The following is a 21,215-nucleotide window of genomic DNA, read 5'->3' as shown; positions in this document are numbered from 1 at the left end:
AAATTAAGTGTTCAAACGTTATAACCACTACTTTTAATCTACAGAAGGGGTAATTTTGTGTGTCATCAATTTATCGGTTATTGTCTTATCCCTTTAAATCCCTGGTTACCAAACTTACCTTGATTAAAAGGTGCATACACCTCAACATCAAGAATTTCATTATTAACACCCCCGCCATCAATTCTTTCAACGCCACCAATAATCAGAGCAATTTCTTCACTAAATATATCATTTTATAATCAACACGTTGCGCATCCGTTCGTCGTTGGGGAGGTGACAGGTTCGAATCTGGGTAAGACATCGCGTCAACTTTAAATACGTTCAAAATGGTTCCTACTGCTGCTATGTCTGGTGCGCGACATAAATAGTTTAAGATGGGTGAATGCCTTGACCCATAAATAGGCGCAACTCATTACCATGCACAGTTAGGACAAAGGTCGTGCATTCAAAGGGTTGGTTGTCTGTAGGATGTTACTTTACTCAATATTAACCAGTGGGCGTTAAAGTATTGTATCCCATTAAAAGCGGATGTTTCCATAGGGTTCTCTAGATGATCACAAGTTGAAATCAAAGGAGATTCCCGACCCAATTAGGTAATAAGAATATAGCATTCCTTTACAGGGTGCATGCGAGGAAGTTACATTGAAAGGGGGGGGGGGGGTAAAGTAGTGTTTACCCCTTAGTTACATTTGGGTGTGCAATAGGTACCCCTCATTTTTTGGAAATCAATATATTTTCAATTCACGCCATAGTTTAAAGACCTTAGTTTTTAAATTTTAAACAACCCCTATCTACCAAAATTTTTCATAAGGGTGGGGTTTAAAATTTGCCACTAAAAATATTATTTTCCCCACCTATTAAGATTTGGTACCCCTCCCCCCCCCCCCCTGAGAAGGAGAACCATATCATTTTAGCAGTTTGTGAGATCCTTTGGTACAAACAAACAAACAGACATCCTCTTATCTTATTATATGGATTTTACTAACCTCGACTGAGCATTAACTTGTAAAGTGCAGGTGGCAAGAATTATAGCAAATAATTTCATCATTGTTTATTCTTTAGAATTAAGACATCATTTAATATCTGTTAAAACAAAAAATAAATTAATTATCAGTAATAGTGCTACCCTACCCTCTAGGGCCTCTAAATTTCAACAGGAATTTACCCTATACACCTACTGGAGGCCTCTAGAGACACTTCAGCAGGGGGGAGTTGAATTCAGTAATCGATTTTTTAAATTTAGATTTAAAAACAAAAAGCAAAAAACTTGGAGGGGGAGGTGGTAATATTTTTCTAATGGCGATTTATAATGGGAGGACGGTGGTACTCTCCCACAAAATAGTTATAAACCTTCCCAGGACTTATGAGAAGCTTCCATTTAAAGGAGAACCATATCAGTTCAGCGGTAAGCGAGATCCTTGGGTACAAATAGAAAAACAAACAGACTTCCTGTTACTTCATTAGAAGGATTATCAAGAAAGTAAATTTAAAATCATTTTCACATTGAGTTTCGACAGCTGAAGCGGTCTACGGTGGCCGCCGGCCGCCACTGGCATTGGTCGGCGGAAAAAATGGCAATGTAGCGACTGTATGGTAAACATTTTAGAATAGGTTATTTTTAAATTTTAAATTTAAATTGCGGACACATGATCCATGTAAAGTTTGCTGGAGACATGGAGTAACAGGACCTGCAAGATCAAACCTTTAGAAACAATTAATTGGGTTTGACAACAACATATCCTGGTCCAACAACCCCCCCCCCCCCTTACTACTTCGCCTTTTTTTCAATTTTATTTTAAAATAAGGGGGTTGGGTTTCCTTTGCTCAATTATAAAACTCTTCAATCATACAGTTTGTTGTCTGCTGGGAGTCACTTAACAATATATCATGTGTAATATTAATCAAAAACTAGAATTATGAATAACTTTTATCTTGACTAAATGTAAACAATTACTAAACACATTGTAAATTACCCCGTATCTAAAAATTATTCTAATAATCTTTTTTTAGTGTGCATACAAAACTGTTGGGTTAACAGCCATTAATTACAGGGCACAGTTCCTTCGAAGGTGCTTTGACTTTAGTGTCAGAACCTAAATTGGGACATAGTGCATTTCATTACCCTAGGTTAGGTAACTTCATTTCACTTTTCAATAAAATCTAAAATGCAGCGGTTTTTGAGAAAATTAGATTTAAAAAATTCAAGTTCAATTTTCACCCACTAGGAGTTACCGCATAATCATGACAAGAAAAGCAAAGATTATTCATTTAACATTTTGAACAACTTTGCTTTTATAAAGTCAGTCATAAAACCTCTCTATATATGATTTATTTAAGGCTGAATTTCCGTGACCTAAGCAAAGCAATTGATAAAAATGGCCATTAATTAACTCATTTCAGGAGTGGTTTTATGAAGAACTTTATAAAAGCAAAGTTGTTCAAAATTTTAAATAAATAATCTTTGCTTTTCTTGTCATGATTATGCGGTAACTCCTAGTGGGTGAAAATTGAACTTGAAATTTTCAAATTTAATTTTCTGAAAAACCGCTGCATTTTAGATTTTATTGAAAAGTGAAATGAAGTTACCTAACCTAGGGTAATGAAATGCACTATGTCCCAATTTAGGTTCTGACACAAAAGTCAAAGCACCTTCATTTGCACTGTGAGGGGTCCTTAGCAGGGAGGGAGGAGACATTGAGCTGTTTATTGCACCAGTCCCCAGAGTTTTTTAATAGCGTTTTCTTTTTCGTTGACTTAACAACTTTAGGGACTTTTATTGAATTTTTATTGGTTGGTTTATTAAGTTGAGTGTCAACCACTAATTCTTTATAAGGGTTTAAAATTCTGTAAAATAATTGGGGATATACATCGATTTACCGGCCAATTGTATCTCTATAGATCCATGGATCTAAATCAAAATTATTGGTTGATTAGTTTGGACACTACTAGTTTTGAGCCAAACTATAAAAATCAAATAAAAGTACCCAAAGTTGTTGATCCAAAGAATTAGAATCTTTGGGTACCGTGATAGTTTGAAGTCTAATGTCCCCTCCCTCCCTGACTTTTTCCATTAAGTAAATCTGACAGTTCTTTAACTTTCAAGATTATCTCATATTGCTACAAGAATCATCATGTAGGTTTAACATAGATTGGGCGATTCTGACATTTAAAATCAGATCTGTACGGTCAAACAGACGAATTGTAATTTTAGCAAAACTTAGCAACTAAAATTAGGTGAACAATGATGACGACATTCATAAAAGCGAAGCTCTTAAATAGTAGGACAAACGAACATTAACACTTGTAGAGTGTCAGAACTGAATAATCCGAATATAAAAGTATATTTGTTGAACGACGGCTTAAAAAAGGATAATGTTTATGGACATACATATATTTTAGAACTTGATTATAGAGATGCTTTGCGACTAACATTGTACTTTGTTGTCTTAGGAATCAGTAATCCAAAAATCAGATAAATCGGATAATATTATCACATAAAAATTTGTTTTTAAACAAGTTAAAAATCAACATGTTTCAAATGGATGTGCGGACATTCTAATAACGTATATAGAGTTGCTACGCTTTCTAGATCTTACCTAACTACTACAGGAATCACCATGCAGAATTTGGTATTGATAGGACAATTAAAACCTGTTAAAATTAATGAAAATAGCTAACCGTAACGGACGGACAGGCCGACCCTAATTATGTCTTTTTTAGCTACATTGTATGTTTCTTTGTAAATACGTATATCAGGATGACATGAAAATTTATGGTCCGATTTTGTACAGCACACATTCTGTTCATATTGTTTTTCTTGAGTTTTACAGATATTTTACAAAAGTTTCAATTTACTAAAATTTACAAATCAAAGACAATTTTAATTCCTAATGTTAATTCAACTATTATAATCTGTATTTAAGTAGATAAACTCTTGTACTTATTTTACTTGTGTACATTCTTGGGCTGTTTGGTAACTGTACAACGTATTTGAGTTAAGCCTAAAGGAAGATAACAAATACAGAAAAAGTCAGATTTAAAAGGAAACTATTTATTTCTTTTTATTTTTACTAGCGTCTACACACCTTTAGGAGCGCTCAATGAATGGGGGGATGGAGGGGGGGGGGGGGCTTATAATCGACTATCTAAGTAATAATGAAAAGAAAAGTAATAATATTTTTCATGTGGGGCAATTTCTTAGTAGGGTGAACTTATATTTTCGCCTACCTCCGCCAAATAGTTACAAACCTTTACTTGACCTATAAACAGCTCCAAGAAAAGGGATCTATAATAAATATTAGGATCCTAAAATATTTTAAAGAAAGAGGAAATACTTTAATACTTTAAACAGGGATAGGACAATGGAAGAAAAAGATTAATATTCAATCTAGCTAATAGCGGAATAATTTTAGAACGCCACCTCTAGTGTTAAAGATATAAGAGATACATGAAACAAATATGATTTATTAGGTAACATTTTAGTTCCGTTAAGTAATTTTATAGTTTAATTTTTCGAATCATATTATACAATTTTCTTGTTAAATATCCACGATTTGTTCCCTTATCTTCCACACATTCAATTTGAGCTTTAGAAAGAAAAAGTAATCTTGAATTTTTATCCTGGGTTGATTCCATCCCTTAAAATAGTTAATAGTTATTACTCGCATCGTATTATAAACGGCTTTCCGCGGTTATAGAATGTACAATCATAAGATTAAAACTAGTTTTTTTTAACCCAGAGGTAATTCTTATGATTGTTTTATTCTTATGATTGTACATTTTAATATTCGTAGAAAGCTGGATATAATACGATGCTAGACATAGTTTTTTCGTATGGATGAGAACCGGTTCCTATCCACCGGATTCGAATGAATAATTGAAAAAAGTTTTATTATATTTTCTAACTGACCCAAAATTATTCCTAGTTTTAATCTTTTAATTGTACATTCTATATCCGCAGAAAGCCGTTTATAATACGATGAGAGAATTAACTATTCCTGGACCTTAAGGAGATTCACTGTAAAGAAGAACCATATCAGTACAATGGTTAGAGAGATATTAAGACAGACAGACACACAACCTATTACTTATAGGATTTTGTTAAACAACAAATTAACAAATGGACATGTTTAGAATGTTAGAGGAGAAATTACACTGGTACCCAAAGTTTTATAACCGTGTTTTATTATTAATAGAATCAAAAACTTTGGGTACTTGTAATGAACTTTGATTGATTGGTACCAGACTAATAGTGTCTTAACTTTCAACCAGTAACCTTATCTAGAGAAGGGATAATTTTGTTTATCATCATTATTAGCAATTGTTGTATTATTAAAGACTCCTTGCTTCCATGGTTTGAGTCACACTTGTTTATTTATAATACAAAGTAGGATGATGTCTGTCTGTTTGTTTGTACCGAAGGATCTTGCTAACCGCTGAACTGATTTGGTTCTCCTTTAAAGGGTAGCTTCTCATAGGTCCCGGGAAGGTTTATAACTATTTTCTTGGGGGATGGGCCCCCCCCCCAAAAAAAAAAAAATTTCTCTAAAAATCTAAAATACGAAAAATAAGGTTGATCAAACCTCTTGGGGCAAAGCCCCTAGAGGCTAGGGGCGAAGCCCAAGTAGGAATTAAAAGTAATAAATCCTTCTATAAATATTATCTTTAAAGGGGCAGTCTTTGGTGTTATATTTTCAATAAATGACATTTATAATTTATTTCATCATTATTTACATTAGATAACAATAGAAATTTGATTAATTTTTTGGTAATCTACTTTATTTATACAATATGAATTAAAATTGAATCAAAGTAGAGTCTGCTTGTCTATTTGTTATGTTATGATTTTTTTACCAATATATGCTTTTATAGATTTCAATTTTTATACTTTATAAACCAACTAGCCTCTAGGGGCTTTGCCCCAAGAGGTATAATTACATCTTTTATTACCTGGAGAGCCACCACTCCACCACTATTTAAAATAATTTTTAAAAATTGGTGTCCCACCCCCCAAGAAAAAAGCCTAAAACCTCCACAGGACCAGAAGATATATTCCCTAAAGAGTAGAATCCGATCGGTTTAGTGGTTACCGAGATCTTAAGGGACAGACGGACAGACAGACAGACATCAAGCTACTTTGTTTTATAGTTATAACAAACAAACAATATGCTTAGGATCAAAATACAACAGATAACCAATCCCTTGATTGTACAACCTTTGTCTTTAACTTCATTGCATTCGATCTGTTGTGCATTTTTATGGGCCAAGGCACCATTTTTAGGGTCTTTGGTATTTCGCTGTGTTGTCTTAACTCTTACCTAATATTGCCATAACATCGGCATAAAAACTTAGGAATCTTTTTAGGGCATTTCAAGTACCCCCCCCCCCCCCCCCTACTGCAATAATAAAGTAAAAATAGGGGATTAGCTATATTTAACTCTCCCCTCAGTCATGGACCCAGTCGAAATTTTGCCTCGTGTCTTAGAAATCAGCTTCAGATATATAAACATAATTTGCTAACAGACGAAAAGGGTCTCTGTCATTTGGTGTAGACAGTTTTTTGGATTATACATCTATATTCAATATTCATATATTTATTCCTGTTATAAATGCGCCAACGTTTACAGAGGATTTTTAAATGCATCATCAAGTTTTAAATAAGAAACACACATATTTTTTGTTATATTTCCTTGAAAATTATTTCACAATCATAAATAATAATTTTATTTAAATTTAGAATAGTTGAATCAGCCACTCAATGAATAATTTATCCTCCAAACCAGCTTTAACAAACTCATCCTAATATGAAAGCATAATATTGACAAATAATTATTTCTAAATGAAAATTTCTCTACGACCCTCTCCTCTTATTTCTTCCCTTCTTACCCACCTCGCTTCAGTTACATTTAAAAACAAGTTTTAATATTGAATGACAGCCCCTGATTTTATCTTTAAGAACAAGGACCATTATGTCCATTATTTACAAAGATTTTCAGAGATAAGACCAGTGGCGTGCCCAGGTTTTAGCCAGGGGGTGAGAAAAGCATAAGTGAATTTTGAACACCCTCTCTCAAATTAATACATGATTGGTGTAATACAGACAACAAGAAATGTTATGTGGTTATGAAAAGAAAAGTAAGCAAGACAGTAAATGATTATAAAATTGCATAAAATCACTAAACCTTTCTGCAAATAAATATATTGGTCTTTTGTGGCATGACTAACAAACAGACTGACGGCCAAGTAATTTGTTTACTGGATGGTCATTGGTAAGGGATATCTTTATGAAAAATATCAGCAGTCTATCTTAAATAGAGGCAAGAAAATTCTAATAACTCCACTAAAGCGTTGAAAACCGGACAGATGGACAGACAAAGTTAATCATAGAGTAGCTGAGAGAGAGAGAAAGAGAGAGAGAGAAAGAAAATGAAAAATCTTGATGCTTTCCTTGGTAACTTTATTATCACCATTTGTATCCATTTTCTCAAAGAGAGTATCCACTTGGAGTGTCTCTCTATCATTTCCTTTACCACTCTAGATAGATAGATAGATAGATAGATAGATAGATAGATAGATAGATAGATAGATAGATAGATAGATAGATAGATAGATAGATAGATAGATAGATAGATAGATAGATAGATAGATAGATAGATAGATAGATAGATAGATAGATAGATAGATAGATAGATAGATAGATAGATAGATAGATAGATAGATAGATAGATAGATAGATAGATAGATAGATAGATAGATAGATAGATAGATAGATAGATAGATAGATAGATAGATAGATAGATAGATAGATAGATAGATAGATAGATAGATAGATAGACAGATAGATAGATAGATAGATAGATAGATAGATAGATAGATAGATAGATAGATAGATAGATAGATAGATAGATAGATAGATAGATAGATAGATAGATAGATAGATAGATAGATAGATAGATAGATAGATAGATAGATAGATAGATAGATAGATAGATAGATAGATAGATAGATAGATAGATAGATAGATAGATAGATAGATAGATAGATAGATAGATAGATAGATAGATAGATAGATAGATAGATAGATAGATAGATAGATAGATAGATAGATAGATAGATAGATAGATAGATAGATAGATAGATAGATAGATAGATAGATAGATAGATAGATAGATAGATAGATAGATAGATAGATAGATAGATAGATAGATAGATAGATAGATAGATAGATAGATAGATAGATAGATAGATAGATAGATAGATAGATAGATAGATAGATAGATAGATAGATAGATAGATAGATAGATAGATAGATAGATAGATACATATAGATAGATAGATAGATAGATAGATAGATAGATAGACAGATAGATAGATATATACATATATATAGATAGATAGATAGATAGATACCTTGAAAGCAATATCTGAGATACCCTTGAGAACAATTCTAAGTTCATCAATTGTTAATATTCCGTCATCATTTACATCATAAAACCTTAACAAATTAAAGGTAATTTCCTCAATGTACCTAATTGAGCAAAAAACCTATGTATCTTTAAAAGAATAATAAAATATTAGAGGGTTTTTTTTTCTTCGCGAAGCTTTTTTTTGTTAATTTAGGCATGTTGGAATCGTCCTATAGATTTCAAACTCTACAATCGTTACCAGAATGTCCGTACGTCCATATGAAACACTTTGATTTTTAACTTCTTTTTATATGACTGACATCATAATCCGATTGATCTGATATTTGGAGTACTGATTCCTATCACAATAAGGTACTATATTTTAAGTAAAGCAACTATGAGTCTATAATCAAGTCCTTAAAAAAATGATGACATCCCCAATAATTATACACAAAATTACCCCTTATGTAGATTACAATTAATAGTTGAAACGTTTGGACACTTACCTTTTTAAACCAACCAATCAAAATTCAATAAAAGTCCCCAAAGTTGTTAAGCCAACGAATAAGAAAATATTATTGTAAAACTTTGGAGACTAGTGTAATACACAGCCCATTGTCTCCTCTCTCTCTCTATATATATATAGGACCCCAGCTGAAGTGTTTGTGCATAACAACAAATAATTATATATGTACCTGAATATTTTTGCTAACTTATCCTCCACATTATCACTGTCCATAATGTACATACACAGCTCAAATTCTAGAAAGATGGATAGATAGATAGACAGATAGATAGATAAATGTTCATAATGTACATACACTGCTCAAATTCTAGAAAGATAGATAGATAGTTAAATAGACATATAGACAGACAGATAGACAGATAGATAGATAGATGTTCATAATGTACATACGCAGCTCAAATTCTAGAAAGATAGATAGACAGACAGACAGATAGTTAGTTAGAAGTCCATAATGATAGATAGATAGATGTTCATAATGTATATACACAGCTCAAATTCTAGAAAGATAAATAGATAGATAGACAGACAGATAGATAGATGGATAGATAGATGTCCATAATGTACATACACAGCTCAAGTTCTAGAAAGATGAATAGATAGATAGACAGATAAATAAATGGATAGATAGATGTCCATAATGAACATACACAGAGCAAATTCTAGAAAAATCACAATGTTGCAGCCGGCGAAGGTTTTGCTCCTGCTTATTTCCAGTATGGCTTCGAATATCCGGTATAAAATGTATAGCATCAAATTGTAGACAATTTTCCTTAAATATTAAAATAAAAAGCATATAATTAATACCAGTTTTGTTAGCCTGGGCCTTCGGCAACTCGGGTCTAACAAAACCAATTTTAATATCTTGTTTCCTTTTAATATCCACGGAAAGCTGTCTATAATACAATGCGATAAACAACTATTACAGTACTTTCCGGAGCAAAACTTCTCTATACCTGCAAAATCAATGATTCCATCCCCATTATGATCCAACAGTCGAAACAAATGATCTGTTATTCTCTCTTTCTGTTGAAAATAAAATTATTCCAATATGAGAATACTTAGTAAATTCACTGAAACCTACTTCTTAACACCCGGAAATTCCAACAATTTATTCAAATTTACAGATAACTACCTACCTCCCTTTCAATAGACCTTTTTTGTCTGCTAGCAAATTGTTTTCTTCTACTTGGCTGTGTTAATATTTCCGAAACTATTGGTTGATTTTTAAAGACCCAATTGAGAGTCGGCACAAGGTCCTTGATATGGGGATCTACAGTTTTTTAACCCCTTCCCCTTTAGTGTTTTCCTTTAACCTCTTTTAGGTACTATCACAAAGGGTATTATTACTGCGAACTTTTCTGTTCTTTATAAAACCTAACCTAGCCTAATATATACAGTTTTTAAAAGCGAAGTTTTACTATTATTAGGGTCGGTCCGTCCGTCCGTACGTCCGTAACGGATAGCTTTTTTCGTCAATTTAGGCATGTTAGAATTGTCTCATCGATTTCAAACTTTGCATGGTGATTCCTGTAGTAGTTAGGAACGATTTAGAAAGCGTAGCAACTCTATAATCACTACTTTTTTAACAACAAATTATTATGTGATCTAATTGTCCGATTGATCTGATTTTTGGTACACTGATTCCTGGGACAAAAAAGTACAATATCATAAGCGAAGCAACTCTATGATCAAGTCCTAAAAATGTAAGTATGTCCATAAAAACTATCCTGTATCAAGCCGTTTTTCAACAAATATACTTAAAATTTTGCTTCGACTCTTATACATTTATATTCTGATTATTCACTTCAGACACTATACAAGCCTTAATGTCCGTTTGTCCTTCCATTATAGAGCTTCGCTTTTATAGATGTTGCCATCCTTGTTATTATTGAAATGATAAATAGATGGCAAACCACCGAAAAATCGTCTAATTAACATTAGAAAAATCTTAATTACTTTTGTATTGCTTTAAACATTAAAACAAGGATAACAACATGCATAAGTAGCAAAGCGCAAAAAATCATGTATGGACAAACGGAGAATAAATTAAAGTGCATATAATAAGTGGTCAAAAAACAACAAATAAATTGAAAATCACGCAACTTGAATATTCAAGTCTTAAATATTTTATCTTTATGTTACCTATCACTCAAGTCCGTATGTCAGTCTGTCTGAAACACATTTATAGAGGTTTTTGTGATTTTCTATATAGTTTTTTTTTTATATGACTACTGATCATCTGTTCATTAACTAACTTTGTTCATCTATGATTGTTTATGGTTGTTATCATCCTTGTTACAGGGTTGGGTCGGATACTTTTTTTGGCCGGATACCGGATATCCGGCTAATTTCTAATTTCTAAAGCCAGATATCCAGTATCCTGCCGGATATCTGGCCAACGTTCGTTATCCGGCAAATTACCGGATAACCGGATATCCAGCATCGGAAATCAGCTGGATATCCGGTATCTGGATAGTTTAAATATCCAGTATCTAGCCGGATTTCGAAAATGGCCGGATATCCGGCCAAAAGGGATATCCAGCCCAACCCTATCTTGTTAAATATTGGATTTTATTTTATTTTTCCTTTGGAAGAGATTCGTGTAACATTTGCTTCAACCTCTTTTTTGTTATCTGGCCCTAAAATTATAGGCATGTTAGAATTGTGTTATCGATTTAAAACCTTAAATTAAAATATATTGAAATATTGAAAGCTTAGCAACTCTATAATCATTTAAGAATTTCTGATTTATATAATTTTGTGTCCTTTGATTTCGTAATCCTTTTATGAAAGTCGATATAACACTCCCCCCCCCCCCTCCATTCTAGTGCCCCTAGAGGCTTCAAGGGTGCTTAGCCGCTAGTCTTTACTAAGGCAAAAACGGATGTACCAAAATATTTGATATGGGACAGCAAAATGTGTCATGTGTGACGTCATAAAAATACGTATAAAAAGAAAGGATGAGAGGAGTAGTGGGAAACGAAACCCATAAAAAAAGAGATGGATAATAGATGTAGTTTTATGACGTCACACACGACACTTTCCGCAGTACCTATTTAAAGTTACCTTTGGATGCATTTGTATGAATTCATCAAACATAGCCTTTGTTATAAATCACATTATCTTAATATAAAAGTAACAGAATGTGTGTGTGTGTGTGGCCTAGTGTCTGTTTTTATGTAAGCCTGTGTGTTAAGATATATAAGTTTTCCGGAATTTTAATGAAATCTGCATCAAATTTTAAGGATTTTTTATAAAATGTTTTTTCTATAATTCTTTATCTAAAAGCGGAAATGCATTTTAAGTTAATTAATTTTGACCAATATGATAAGTGGATTTTAAACTACCTGCGCTCTAATTGGTTGAATGATGTACGCCATCCAATCAGGGCGCAGATTTTTTAAATCCACCAATCACAGATGCCAAAATTAATTAACTTAAATTGCATTTCCGCTTTTAGATAAAGAATTATAGAAAAAACGAATTTTATAAAAAATCCTCAAAATTTAATGCAGATTTCAAATCTCCCCCTAACTTTAAAATTCCGGAAAACTTATATATCTTACTGTGTGTGGGTTTGAATAGAAAGATCTCGCTAAAAATTTACCAAAAAAAATTTGCTATCAATTGAAAGTATAACGATCAGTGTTTTCACTTTTTAAAAAAAAATTAGCTACTCCTTCATTCACAGTAGGGGAAATGTAAGATAAACAGATGAAATTTTTAATGAAGAATTCTGCAACATATGTGCATCTATTTTATTTATTTCTTTCGTCGGTTTTGTAATTTTATTGGTGTTTTTTTTTCATATTCTCTTTCTTAACCCTTAACAGTCGGGCCCCTTATCTCAGTTCTTATAAGAGCTAGAGGGCTAAAAAATTTTGTGCAAGTCCCCTGTGTTATGATGAATTTCCGACCTTTTATAAGTCTAAGTCAATTTTCGCTTCCTTCACCCTTTTATTTAACAACCTTTGTTTTTAGGTCCTTTTTTACTTAAAAATTTCAAACGGCTGTAATTTTTTTATTTTTAAAGCTAAAAGAACAATTTTTTTGCAGAAAATGTTTATTTTTATGTAAATTTTATATTTAAAATATCAAAATATAAATTTCAGCGGCCGCAGCTGTACTTGGCAGCTGCCAGCCGCCGCAGTCGGCGGTCGGCGGGAAAACGGCGGCGGATCTTTATGAAATTTTAATACATTATCTAGACATATAAGAAAAGCTTAAGTTTAAAATTTGAAGTCTCTAAGTCAAAAATTGCGGCAACAGGAGCCTTTTAAAGATTTCTAGAGACCTGGAGGATCAGGACCTGCAGGATCATACCTGGAACCTGAAATTGACCTGAACACCTGTATTTAAGATGAGGATGTACTACTAAAGGATATTTTAGTAATTTGGTAAGATAAAATGCTTTGTTTAAGTCAAAAAAATATTTTTGTTCTTTACCTGGATGACCCTGCCAGGTTTGCTGGCATCCTGTGCCCGCCAGGATGGAGATTTTCAAAAAATTCCAACTCTCAGTTATGTGTCATACCCATACTTAAAAAGTCAAGCAGTTTGGGCTCTTTATCTTTCACACACAGAAAATGAGATAGAAAAAACCGGATGGGGGGGGCGTTCAACGCCCCCCCCCCCCCCCCCGACCGTTAAGGGTTAATATTCTATGCTATGACAATTCTGATCATTTGTTTATTTGTCTACTCCACTTTTTTGTTTATTTGTCTACTTTTGGATGTTATCCTCCTTGTCTGTTGCTATATGATGTGATTCCTGAATTTGTTGATTCGACCATCCCGTATAGGACTCTATTCTCTACAAAAAAAAATAAGCCTGGTTACGTCCAATAGTAGCTATTATATATGAAAATATATAAGCAAAATTAGGCGCTTTCTCTCAAAGTTCCTTGTTGATCACCGTCCACCTTCCACCTGTTTTGTCTTTTGTTTGTTTCTTTGTTAGTTTAGTTTAGGTCAGGTCAGGTTAGGTTATATTGGGTACTGGGTAGCCCCGTATGGTTTTCATACCGCATGTATAAGTTCTGCCCCCCGCAGGACACTATACAGACAGACGGACGGACTGACTTACAAAAAGTAACCTAAATTCTAAAGACTTTTTTGGTGAGGTAAGGCGTGTCAAAACTTGTATAACTTTACTAATGGATTTATTATTTCTTGGAACTTTTACCAGATTATCCTGTACTCTATACTTGAAGCTGGCAAAAAATAACGACCCACCCTCCTAATGGATGAACGAACTGACCAATAAATGATGTCCATGTTCACAACTAAAATCTACGACTATTTTTTCACTGTAATAACATCCATTTCCTTACCTCTTTAGTTTCATAGGTAAGAACAGGCTTTTGGTTACTGTTATTGTATCTAAACATTTTTCAGTGGCAAATCACCTGTAAAAAATTATATAAAAGTAGCAAGGTGTATGTCTGTGTGTATGTGAGGATCTTACTAATCACTTGACCGATATGGTACTCCTTTAGAGTGGAGCTTCTTATGGATTCAGGAAAGGTTTTAACAACTTTAGGGAATGGCACCACCATCCCCCCTAAGATAAATAACTTCTTAAAACCCCTCTTAGATTAAAAAAATATTAAAGTGGAGGGTCGAGTGACTATCTTTTGCGTCCAAAACAAAAAAAATATGATATAAGATACCAACAGATGTGTCCATATCCTCTGTAATTGAAGTGAAATTGAAAAAAAGAACCCCATCCAAAGACTTGAATTTAATTGATACAATAGCCTGAAACCATTCCGGGACATATTAAATACTTACTAAAATTGGGAGTTCAATGGATAGTAGTTATTGAAATCCTAAGCTTCAGACAAAAACGCAACTACAATTATGTTATAGGATATGAACTATGACAATATAAAATTGAAATAAAAAACTAATTGTATATTGAAACTTATATTAAATTGATAAAAAGATATATCAAGTTGATAGTAAAATTGATAAGACAGTCGATAATATACTACAATTTTTTTGTTTATTATCAAAATACTATTGGCTATGCCCCTAGTATATAAGGGCTTTGAATTTGTACTACAAAAAACACAAAAATAGCCTAAAACCATTCAAGGCCGGTATATAGCTTCCATAAAAAGGAGAAGTCAAACGGTTCATTGCCTTTGGAAGTACCAACCCTTAAATGGGTTATAATCCTTTACTAGACCTACAACAAGCTTCACTGTAAAGTTCTCTATTATTTCTGTATTGTGCATTTTAAAGAACATAGTTGTCTTTGTAATTAGAGTGTTATTTTACCTTCATTTAAATTAAAATATTTTGAGGATGGTAAATTCAGATTCTCACATTTTAGCATTTTTTTTCACTTTTAATCTTTTTCTTCACTTTTAAGGTCATTTTTTCACTATTAAGTTTTTTTGCATTTGCATTTGCATTGCACATAACATATATTACAATTTTAAAAAATATATATTACAATAACAAAAGGTGCTTTTCCAAAAAATGCCTGTCGATCATTGAATCCCCCCCCCCTCATTCACTTATGTTTGAAATGAATTAACCCTGTGTGCTACCTAGTATCCTATATAACCTATTACCTAACCTAACCTGTTTAAAAGTAAAAAACAAAATCACAATAACTTATTTTTAAAATGAGCTGGGGTAAGGGGGGTAGGTTGCTCAACAAGGCACTTTGAGAGATAACACCCAACAATAAACAACAATACAACAACAATCCAAAAAACAACCAAAAGCCTATCTAATAAATACCTAAAACTAAAAAAGATCTAACAAATGTCTTTAAATGTCGTCCATTTAAAAATTTTAAAAAATTAGAAATTGATCATTTATTTTGATTCAGAATTAGTGTTACCTGGTTGAGTTGTGCCATTAGTGGGGGGAGTGGGAGGAGCTGATGCACCTTTTAAAAAATTTTAAATTGGTGGGTGGGTGGGTTACAAAATTGTCAATGCATTGAAACTACAATGGATATGTAATACTTTTTATTGTCAATTTTGGTTGCTAAAATAGTCCTCAAATATTGGTAAAGTACCTCCATGTTCAGGGGAGGGAATAGGGTATATTCATAAGAGAGGAGGGGGGGGGGGGTATCGTTTTATTATCCAGCTGAGTAAAACATTTTATCTGGGTATGCAAAAATCTCTCACAATATCCACGTATTCTATATCCATTTTTAATACAGAGGAATGGGACAAAAGATAAGATGTCGCCTTATTTTTGGTAAAAACTTTTAGTTAAATATCTTTTTAATCAGGCTAGGTTATATTGGGTTCAGGGTAACCCCGCAGGGTTAAGGCATTGCAGGGTAAGGATCCCCCACAGGGGTTAGGCATAAAAGTAAAAACATTGTGATAATTTTGGGTCAATATTTTTTTTTATCTAATGCCTAACCCCTACCTGGGCGCCTAACCCTGTGGGACCAAAACCTTTGGTGCCCTAACCCTGCGGGGCTACGGTTACCCAAATTAATAGATTCACCTGTTACTGGTGTGGGGGAGTACTTAGGAGTGGTGGTCGTAGGTAAAGGGGCTGTGCATTCTACCTTACAGTCAACCCCTGCTGCAGTTTTTCTACTATCTAAAAATAAAATTCATGTTTTTTAACTACATGGTGTAAATTGGTTATTCTAAAGTATATATTCAAAAAGGTTTAAGGGGGAAAATCAAATGTATTTTTTTAAATTTTGATAGGAGAGAGGGTAAAATGTGGGGTTTTAAAAATTGAGGGGTGTTATTATTGCTCCCCCCCCCCTTTCTAAAGTTCAAAATCTAGTAATTTTATAAAAAATTAAATACCAGATTTAAATTGCAAAGAGAAATTATCTGTGATTGTCATATCAGGTCCATTTAAGTTACAAAACCTTAAAACAAATAAGTGTTAGATAATCATTTAATAGAAATAATCAAAACCAGCAATAAATGATTTAAGGTTTTTCTCGTATTTATTCGAATCCGGTGGATAGGAACCGGTTCTCATCCATACGAAAAAACTATGTCAAGCATCGTATTATAAACCGCTTTCTACGAATATAAAAATGTACATAAATGCGGTTTATAATACGATGAAAGAAATAACTATTCAGACTTTAGCAGCTGTGGCTGGCTTTAGGCTGCAGAGTTCTATTCCAAAAACCTATTTTGTCTCTAGAGGTCTCTAGTGGCACTTGAGGAAAGGAGGGTCGATGGGAAGTCGACCAATTTTAGTTTAGGATCATGGAAAGAAAGCAAAGTCATTCCTAATTAGGACAGAAGTCACTGGAAATTGGTCTAAGGAAGGCTACTTATGTCCTTCATCTAACAAAATCTAACTTAAGGGATGTGTGTGTGTTCTGATTAAGTTCTCATATCCTGTTAGATAGAAGTTCAAACAGTACATTTAACTCAGCATAAATTATCATAATTTATGCAGGGGTAAATTTTAAATAGGGGGGGGGGGAGGGGTAATAATAATGAATTATCATAATTTATGCAGAGTTAAATGCATAATTGATAATCTTAATGTACTATGTAAAAACTCTTGTTATGTGTGTTCTGATTTAGTTCTGATCTCCTGGTAGAAAAAGGTCAGAAAAACCTATGTTTTGTGAGATTTTGCTATGTGAAGGACCAAAATGCTATGTTAAGGACAGAAATGCTAAGTTTTCCAAGAATTTGCTATGTTTTGCAAGAATTTGCTATGTGAAGGACAGAAATGCTATGTTTTGCAAGAATTTGCTATGTTTTGCAAGAATTTGCTATGTGAAGGACATAAATGCTATGTTTTGCAAGAATTTGCTATGTTTTGCAAGAATTTGCTATGTGAAGGACATAAATGCTATGTTTTGCAAGAATTTGCTATGTTTTGCAAGAATTTGCTATGTGAAGGACATAAATGCTATGTTTTGCAAGAATTTGCTATGTGAAGGACATAAATGCTATGTTTTGCAAGAATTTGCTATGTTTTGCAAGAATTTGCTATGTTTTGCAAGAATTTGCTATGTGAAGGACATAAATGCTATGTTTTGCAAGAATTTGCTATGTTTTGCAAGAATTTGCTATGTGAAGGACAGATAAACTATTTTATGCAAGATTTTGCTATGTGAAGGACCAAAAAGCTAGGTTTTGTGTGGTGAAGGGAGGCTACTTATGTCCTTCATCTTGCAAAATCTTTGTTAAGGGAGACAAGTTATGCCCTTCATCTAACAAATTCTCACATAAGGGAAGCTACTTATGTCCTTCCTAGGAAGGTGACTTTTGTCCTAATTAAGGAATGACTTTGTTTTCTTTCCATGATCCTTAGTTTAAAATAGAAAAATTAATTTCCTTGTTTTTGGAGGGTGGAGATATAATCTCTGCAAATAAATATAACCTTTTCTTGACATATTAACCGCAAAGACGGACCATTTAGGTTAGCAAGATTCTTCGCTACAGATGCATAGAAAGATATACGTCCTATTTTATACAAGGATAAGGTATCAAGATTCAAGTTCTGAAATCAAAGACTAAACTATTCACCATTGCCGACGACATACAGACAGGCCCAATGGGACGAATGCCGTGTAGAGTAGCTTCGCTGTAACTAAATATTTACCGGTTAGATTTTTTCCCAACTTTGATGTTAAGAAAATCTCCTCTCTTGCAGTTTTTGTATCCAACTGTTTCAAACTTCGGACAGGTTACTTTGGCTTCGGTACAGTCTCCAAGCTAATAGAGTAAATATAAAAAGTAACAGGATGTCTGTCTGTTCGTGAGTTTTGCATTGCTTCTTATAGGACCCCCCTCCCCCCTATTACTGCTTTTATGCCAATTAATTTAAGCATGGATTTAAAAAAAAAACAAGGATGACAACATTCATAAAAGAGAAGCTCTAAAACGGTATGACTGACGAACATTAACTCTTGTAGAATGTCAGAACTGAATATACAAAATATAGATATATAAGTTTTGACAAAACAAACTGACGGACGTATGGACCGACCCTAATTATAAGAAAAGCTTCGCTTTTAAATTTTTTTTTACCTTATAGACAGCAGTACAGGATTGTCTGCCAGCATATTTAGATCCATCTGTTCTAAAATTATCAAAATATATTAATCTTAACAAGTGTGCCGTATCGTCTTAGAAATAATAGTTTAAAAATTGTACCCTACTATAATAGAAAAAAACGATAGCTGGCTATAAACTTGCTTAATTAACTGGAAGAACTATCTGCTGAACGGGTGGTTAAAAAGGGGGATAATAAAATTGGGGTAAGATAAATTTCTCTTCCAATGACCCATCTCCAAATCTTGAAGCGATGGAAAGTGTGTTGTGTGACGTCATAAATATACCTCTATTACCCATTTCTTATTTAGGGGTTTCCTTGCCACATCTACTTTCACTCCTCCTTTTTATGACGTCACATATGACACTTTCCAGTGATTCCTAAATCTTACTTGAAGCTGAGGGTCTCTCCAATATTGAGAGTAACTTTCTTGTAGGATTTTCCTTTCTCACAAACAATATCTACAAAAAAATAAGGATTATCTATAATACAAAGTAGAACGATGTCTTTATGTCTGTCTGTCTGAAGCTTAAGATATTAGTAACCACGGGATCTACTCTTCAGGGAATATACCTGTGATGGTTTTAAACTATTTTAAATTTTGTTTCTTTTTAAAACTAAATTTTAAAAAGGGGGAAATGTCAACTACCCTTCCCTCCCCAAAATAAAATCTCTCCTCCAAAAATTTTTTTTTATACTTTTTAAAAATCTTAAATACAAAAAAAAATGGGTTGATCATGGGCCTAGAGGCTAGGGGCGAAGCCGCTAGTAACATCTATATATAGTGAATCATAAAAAAATCTTTTACAGACAAAGTTATAGTAACAGTGCAGATGCCTAGTGGACAAAGTTAGGGAGAAAAAGAGCGAAAGAATAATATGATAAATCATAGAAAATCACAAAACATTTATATAAATATATATATTTGTCTTTTGTGGCATCTTTATAAAAAAAAACAGTCTATCTTTAATAGAAGCCGAGAAATCACATTGTCCATATACCGTTACGGCTAATGGAGGGAGAGGCAATATGAACATGGTAAAGCTTCGCTATGCTTAAAAGATTGGGTAATTTGACGTCATACTATACTTTTATTTATGAAATTTTATCGACTTTGTGAAGTTTTGAGTTATGTCAACTTTAGGACCTTTACAACATTTAAACTGCAGTTGGATTCTAACAAAAAAAACTGTCTTACTTTCTCGTTTCCTTGCATGAGCAGTGGCCAAAATAAGACATAACGATACCCAAAGTAATTTCAAACTAGACATCTGAAATTAAATTTGTTAAAATTTTTTGACATTTTGTTTGTCAGTGGTTATAAATCAACAATAGGAAAATATCATGGAGCCCTTCACATGTGTTTTATATGTTTTAATATTTATATTTTTATAGTGTGACTCTCAGACCAATAGACCAAGTAAATTATTCAATGAATGTTCATTAGTAAAGAAAAATATATACAAAAAAATCAGCCGTCTATATTGAATAGCAGCCGAGAAAATTACATTTTTGCCTCATAGCGTTACGGACTGACGGAAGGACAGACTAAAAACATTTGGGTAAAATCTGGGCGATCTTCCTTTATTTAAAAACTTTAAAAAAAACTAATTTTTTCTAAATAAAAAAAGTATTTGCGCTTTAAAAAAAGCAAAATTTTTAAAACTTTTCATAAAAAAGAAATAAAAATAAAACCTTAATGATGTAGTTTAAAAGGCCAACTAAAATTAATATCCATATGTTCATGTCAATAAAAAAGAATGACATCTTTTTTCTTTTCATAAATTTAACAAGAACAAATGCCTCTACTTCAAGCGTAGCCATTTAAAACAATATTTCAACAAGTACTTATTGTTAAAGTAAACAAGACCAAAAATCATAATTTATTAATTGAATAGAAAAATTTTGATGTCTAAACCGGTTGATCCATTGAGCGAAGGCCCTTAATGCCAGGGGCACAGCAACTAGTTATTGATATTTATTACATGAAACAGTTGAGCTGTAGAAAACATTTCTTTTTCTTCAAAAACATAAAAAGCGGTCGGGACAAAAATATGATATCATGAAAATAATATCTATAAAAGGTAAATAAATAAGGACGTTTAGAAGCAAGGACGTTTACCCCACCCCATAAATTTTTACACCCTACTTGGGGGAGCCATAGTCTATAGATACCCCTAGTTTGTAAATTGTAAACTATCATTTTCATTAGATATTAAAAATCATATCAGTCATTCAACTAACTATAATAGAGCT

General features: G+C 32.9%; 3 protein-coding genes across 4 annotated transcripts in view; all 3 read right to left on the bottom strand.

Moving 5' to 3' along the window:
• The window catches only part of LOC145303800 (uncharacterized), an 80,543-nt gene extending 79,455 nt beyond the window's left edge, over window positions 1-1,088 (bottom strand). For both annotated transcript variants that reach the window (XM_080145420.1, XM_080145419.1), the window contains exons 1-2: window positions 987-1,088; window positions 119-219 (exon numbers count right to left, since the gene is read on the bottom strand). In XM_080145420.1, coding sequence (XP_080001546.1) covers window positions 119-219; window positions 987-1,048 — 163 coding nt within the window. In that variant the 5' untranslated portion in view covers window positions 1,049-1,088. The remainder of the gene's footprint in view (window positions 1-118; window positions 220-986) is intronic.
• Window positions 1,089-6,668: 5,580 nt separating this feature from the next.
• On the bottom strand, window positions 6,669-15,335 carry LOC145335042 (hippocalcin-like protein 1). Its single transcript, XM_080180728.1, has 10 exons — window positions 15,216-15,335; window positions 14,264-14,338; window positions 13,704-13,743; window positions 11,998-12,035; window positions 11,519-11,570; window positions 9,885-9,956; window positions 9,101-9,167; window positions 8,410-8,494; window positions 7,449-7,533; window positions 6,669-6,800 (listed from the first exon to the last, which is right to left on the bottom strand). The coding sequence occupies exons 2-10, from the start codon at window positions 14,318-14,320 to the stop codon at window positions 6,733-6,735; spliced, it is 564 nt and encodes a 187-aa protein (XP_080036854.1). The 5' UTR covers window positions 14,321-14,338; window positions 15,216-15,335; the 3' UTR covers window positions 6,669-6,732.
• LOC145335043 (uncharacterized) lies at window positions 15,303-20,681 on the bottom strand. The gene is made up of 8 exons (XM_080180730.1): window positions 20,655-20,681; window positions 20,158-20,230; window positions 19,351-19,420; window positions 18,935-18,986; window positions 18,507-18,619; window positions 16,733-16,797; window positions 16,416-16,514; window positions 15,303-15,837 (listed from the first exon to the last, which is right to left on the bottom strand). Exons 2-8 carry the CDS (start codon window positions 20,228-20,230, stop codon window positions 15,764-15,766), a joined length of 546 nt encoding a protein of 181 aa, XP_080036856.1. The 5' UTR covers window positions 20,655-20,681; the 3' UTR covers window positions 15,303-15,763.
• Between the last annotated feature and the right edge of the window lie 534 nt (window positions 20,682-21,215).

This window comes from Acartia tonsa, chromosome 13, assembly GCF_053477335.1.
Source record: "Acartia tonsa isolate MP-2025a chromosome 13, ASM5347733v1, whole genome shotgun sequence".
Classification (NCBI taxonomy): domain Eukaryota; kingdom Metazoa; phylum Arthropoda; class Copepoda; order Calanoida; family Acartiidae; genus Acartia; species Acartia tonsa.
The sequence above is the reverse complement of the archived record's forward strand: the minus strand, read 5'-3'. Positions and strand labels throughout refer to the sequence as shown.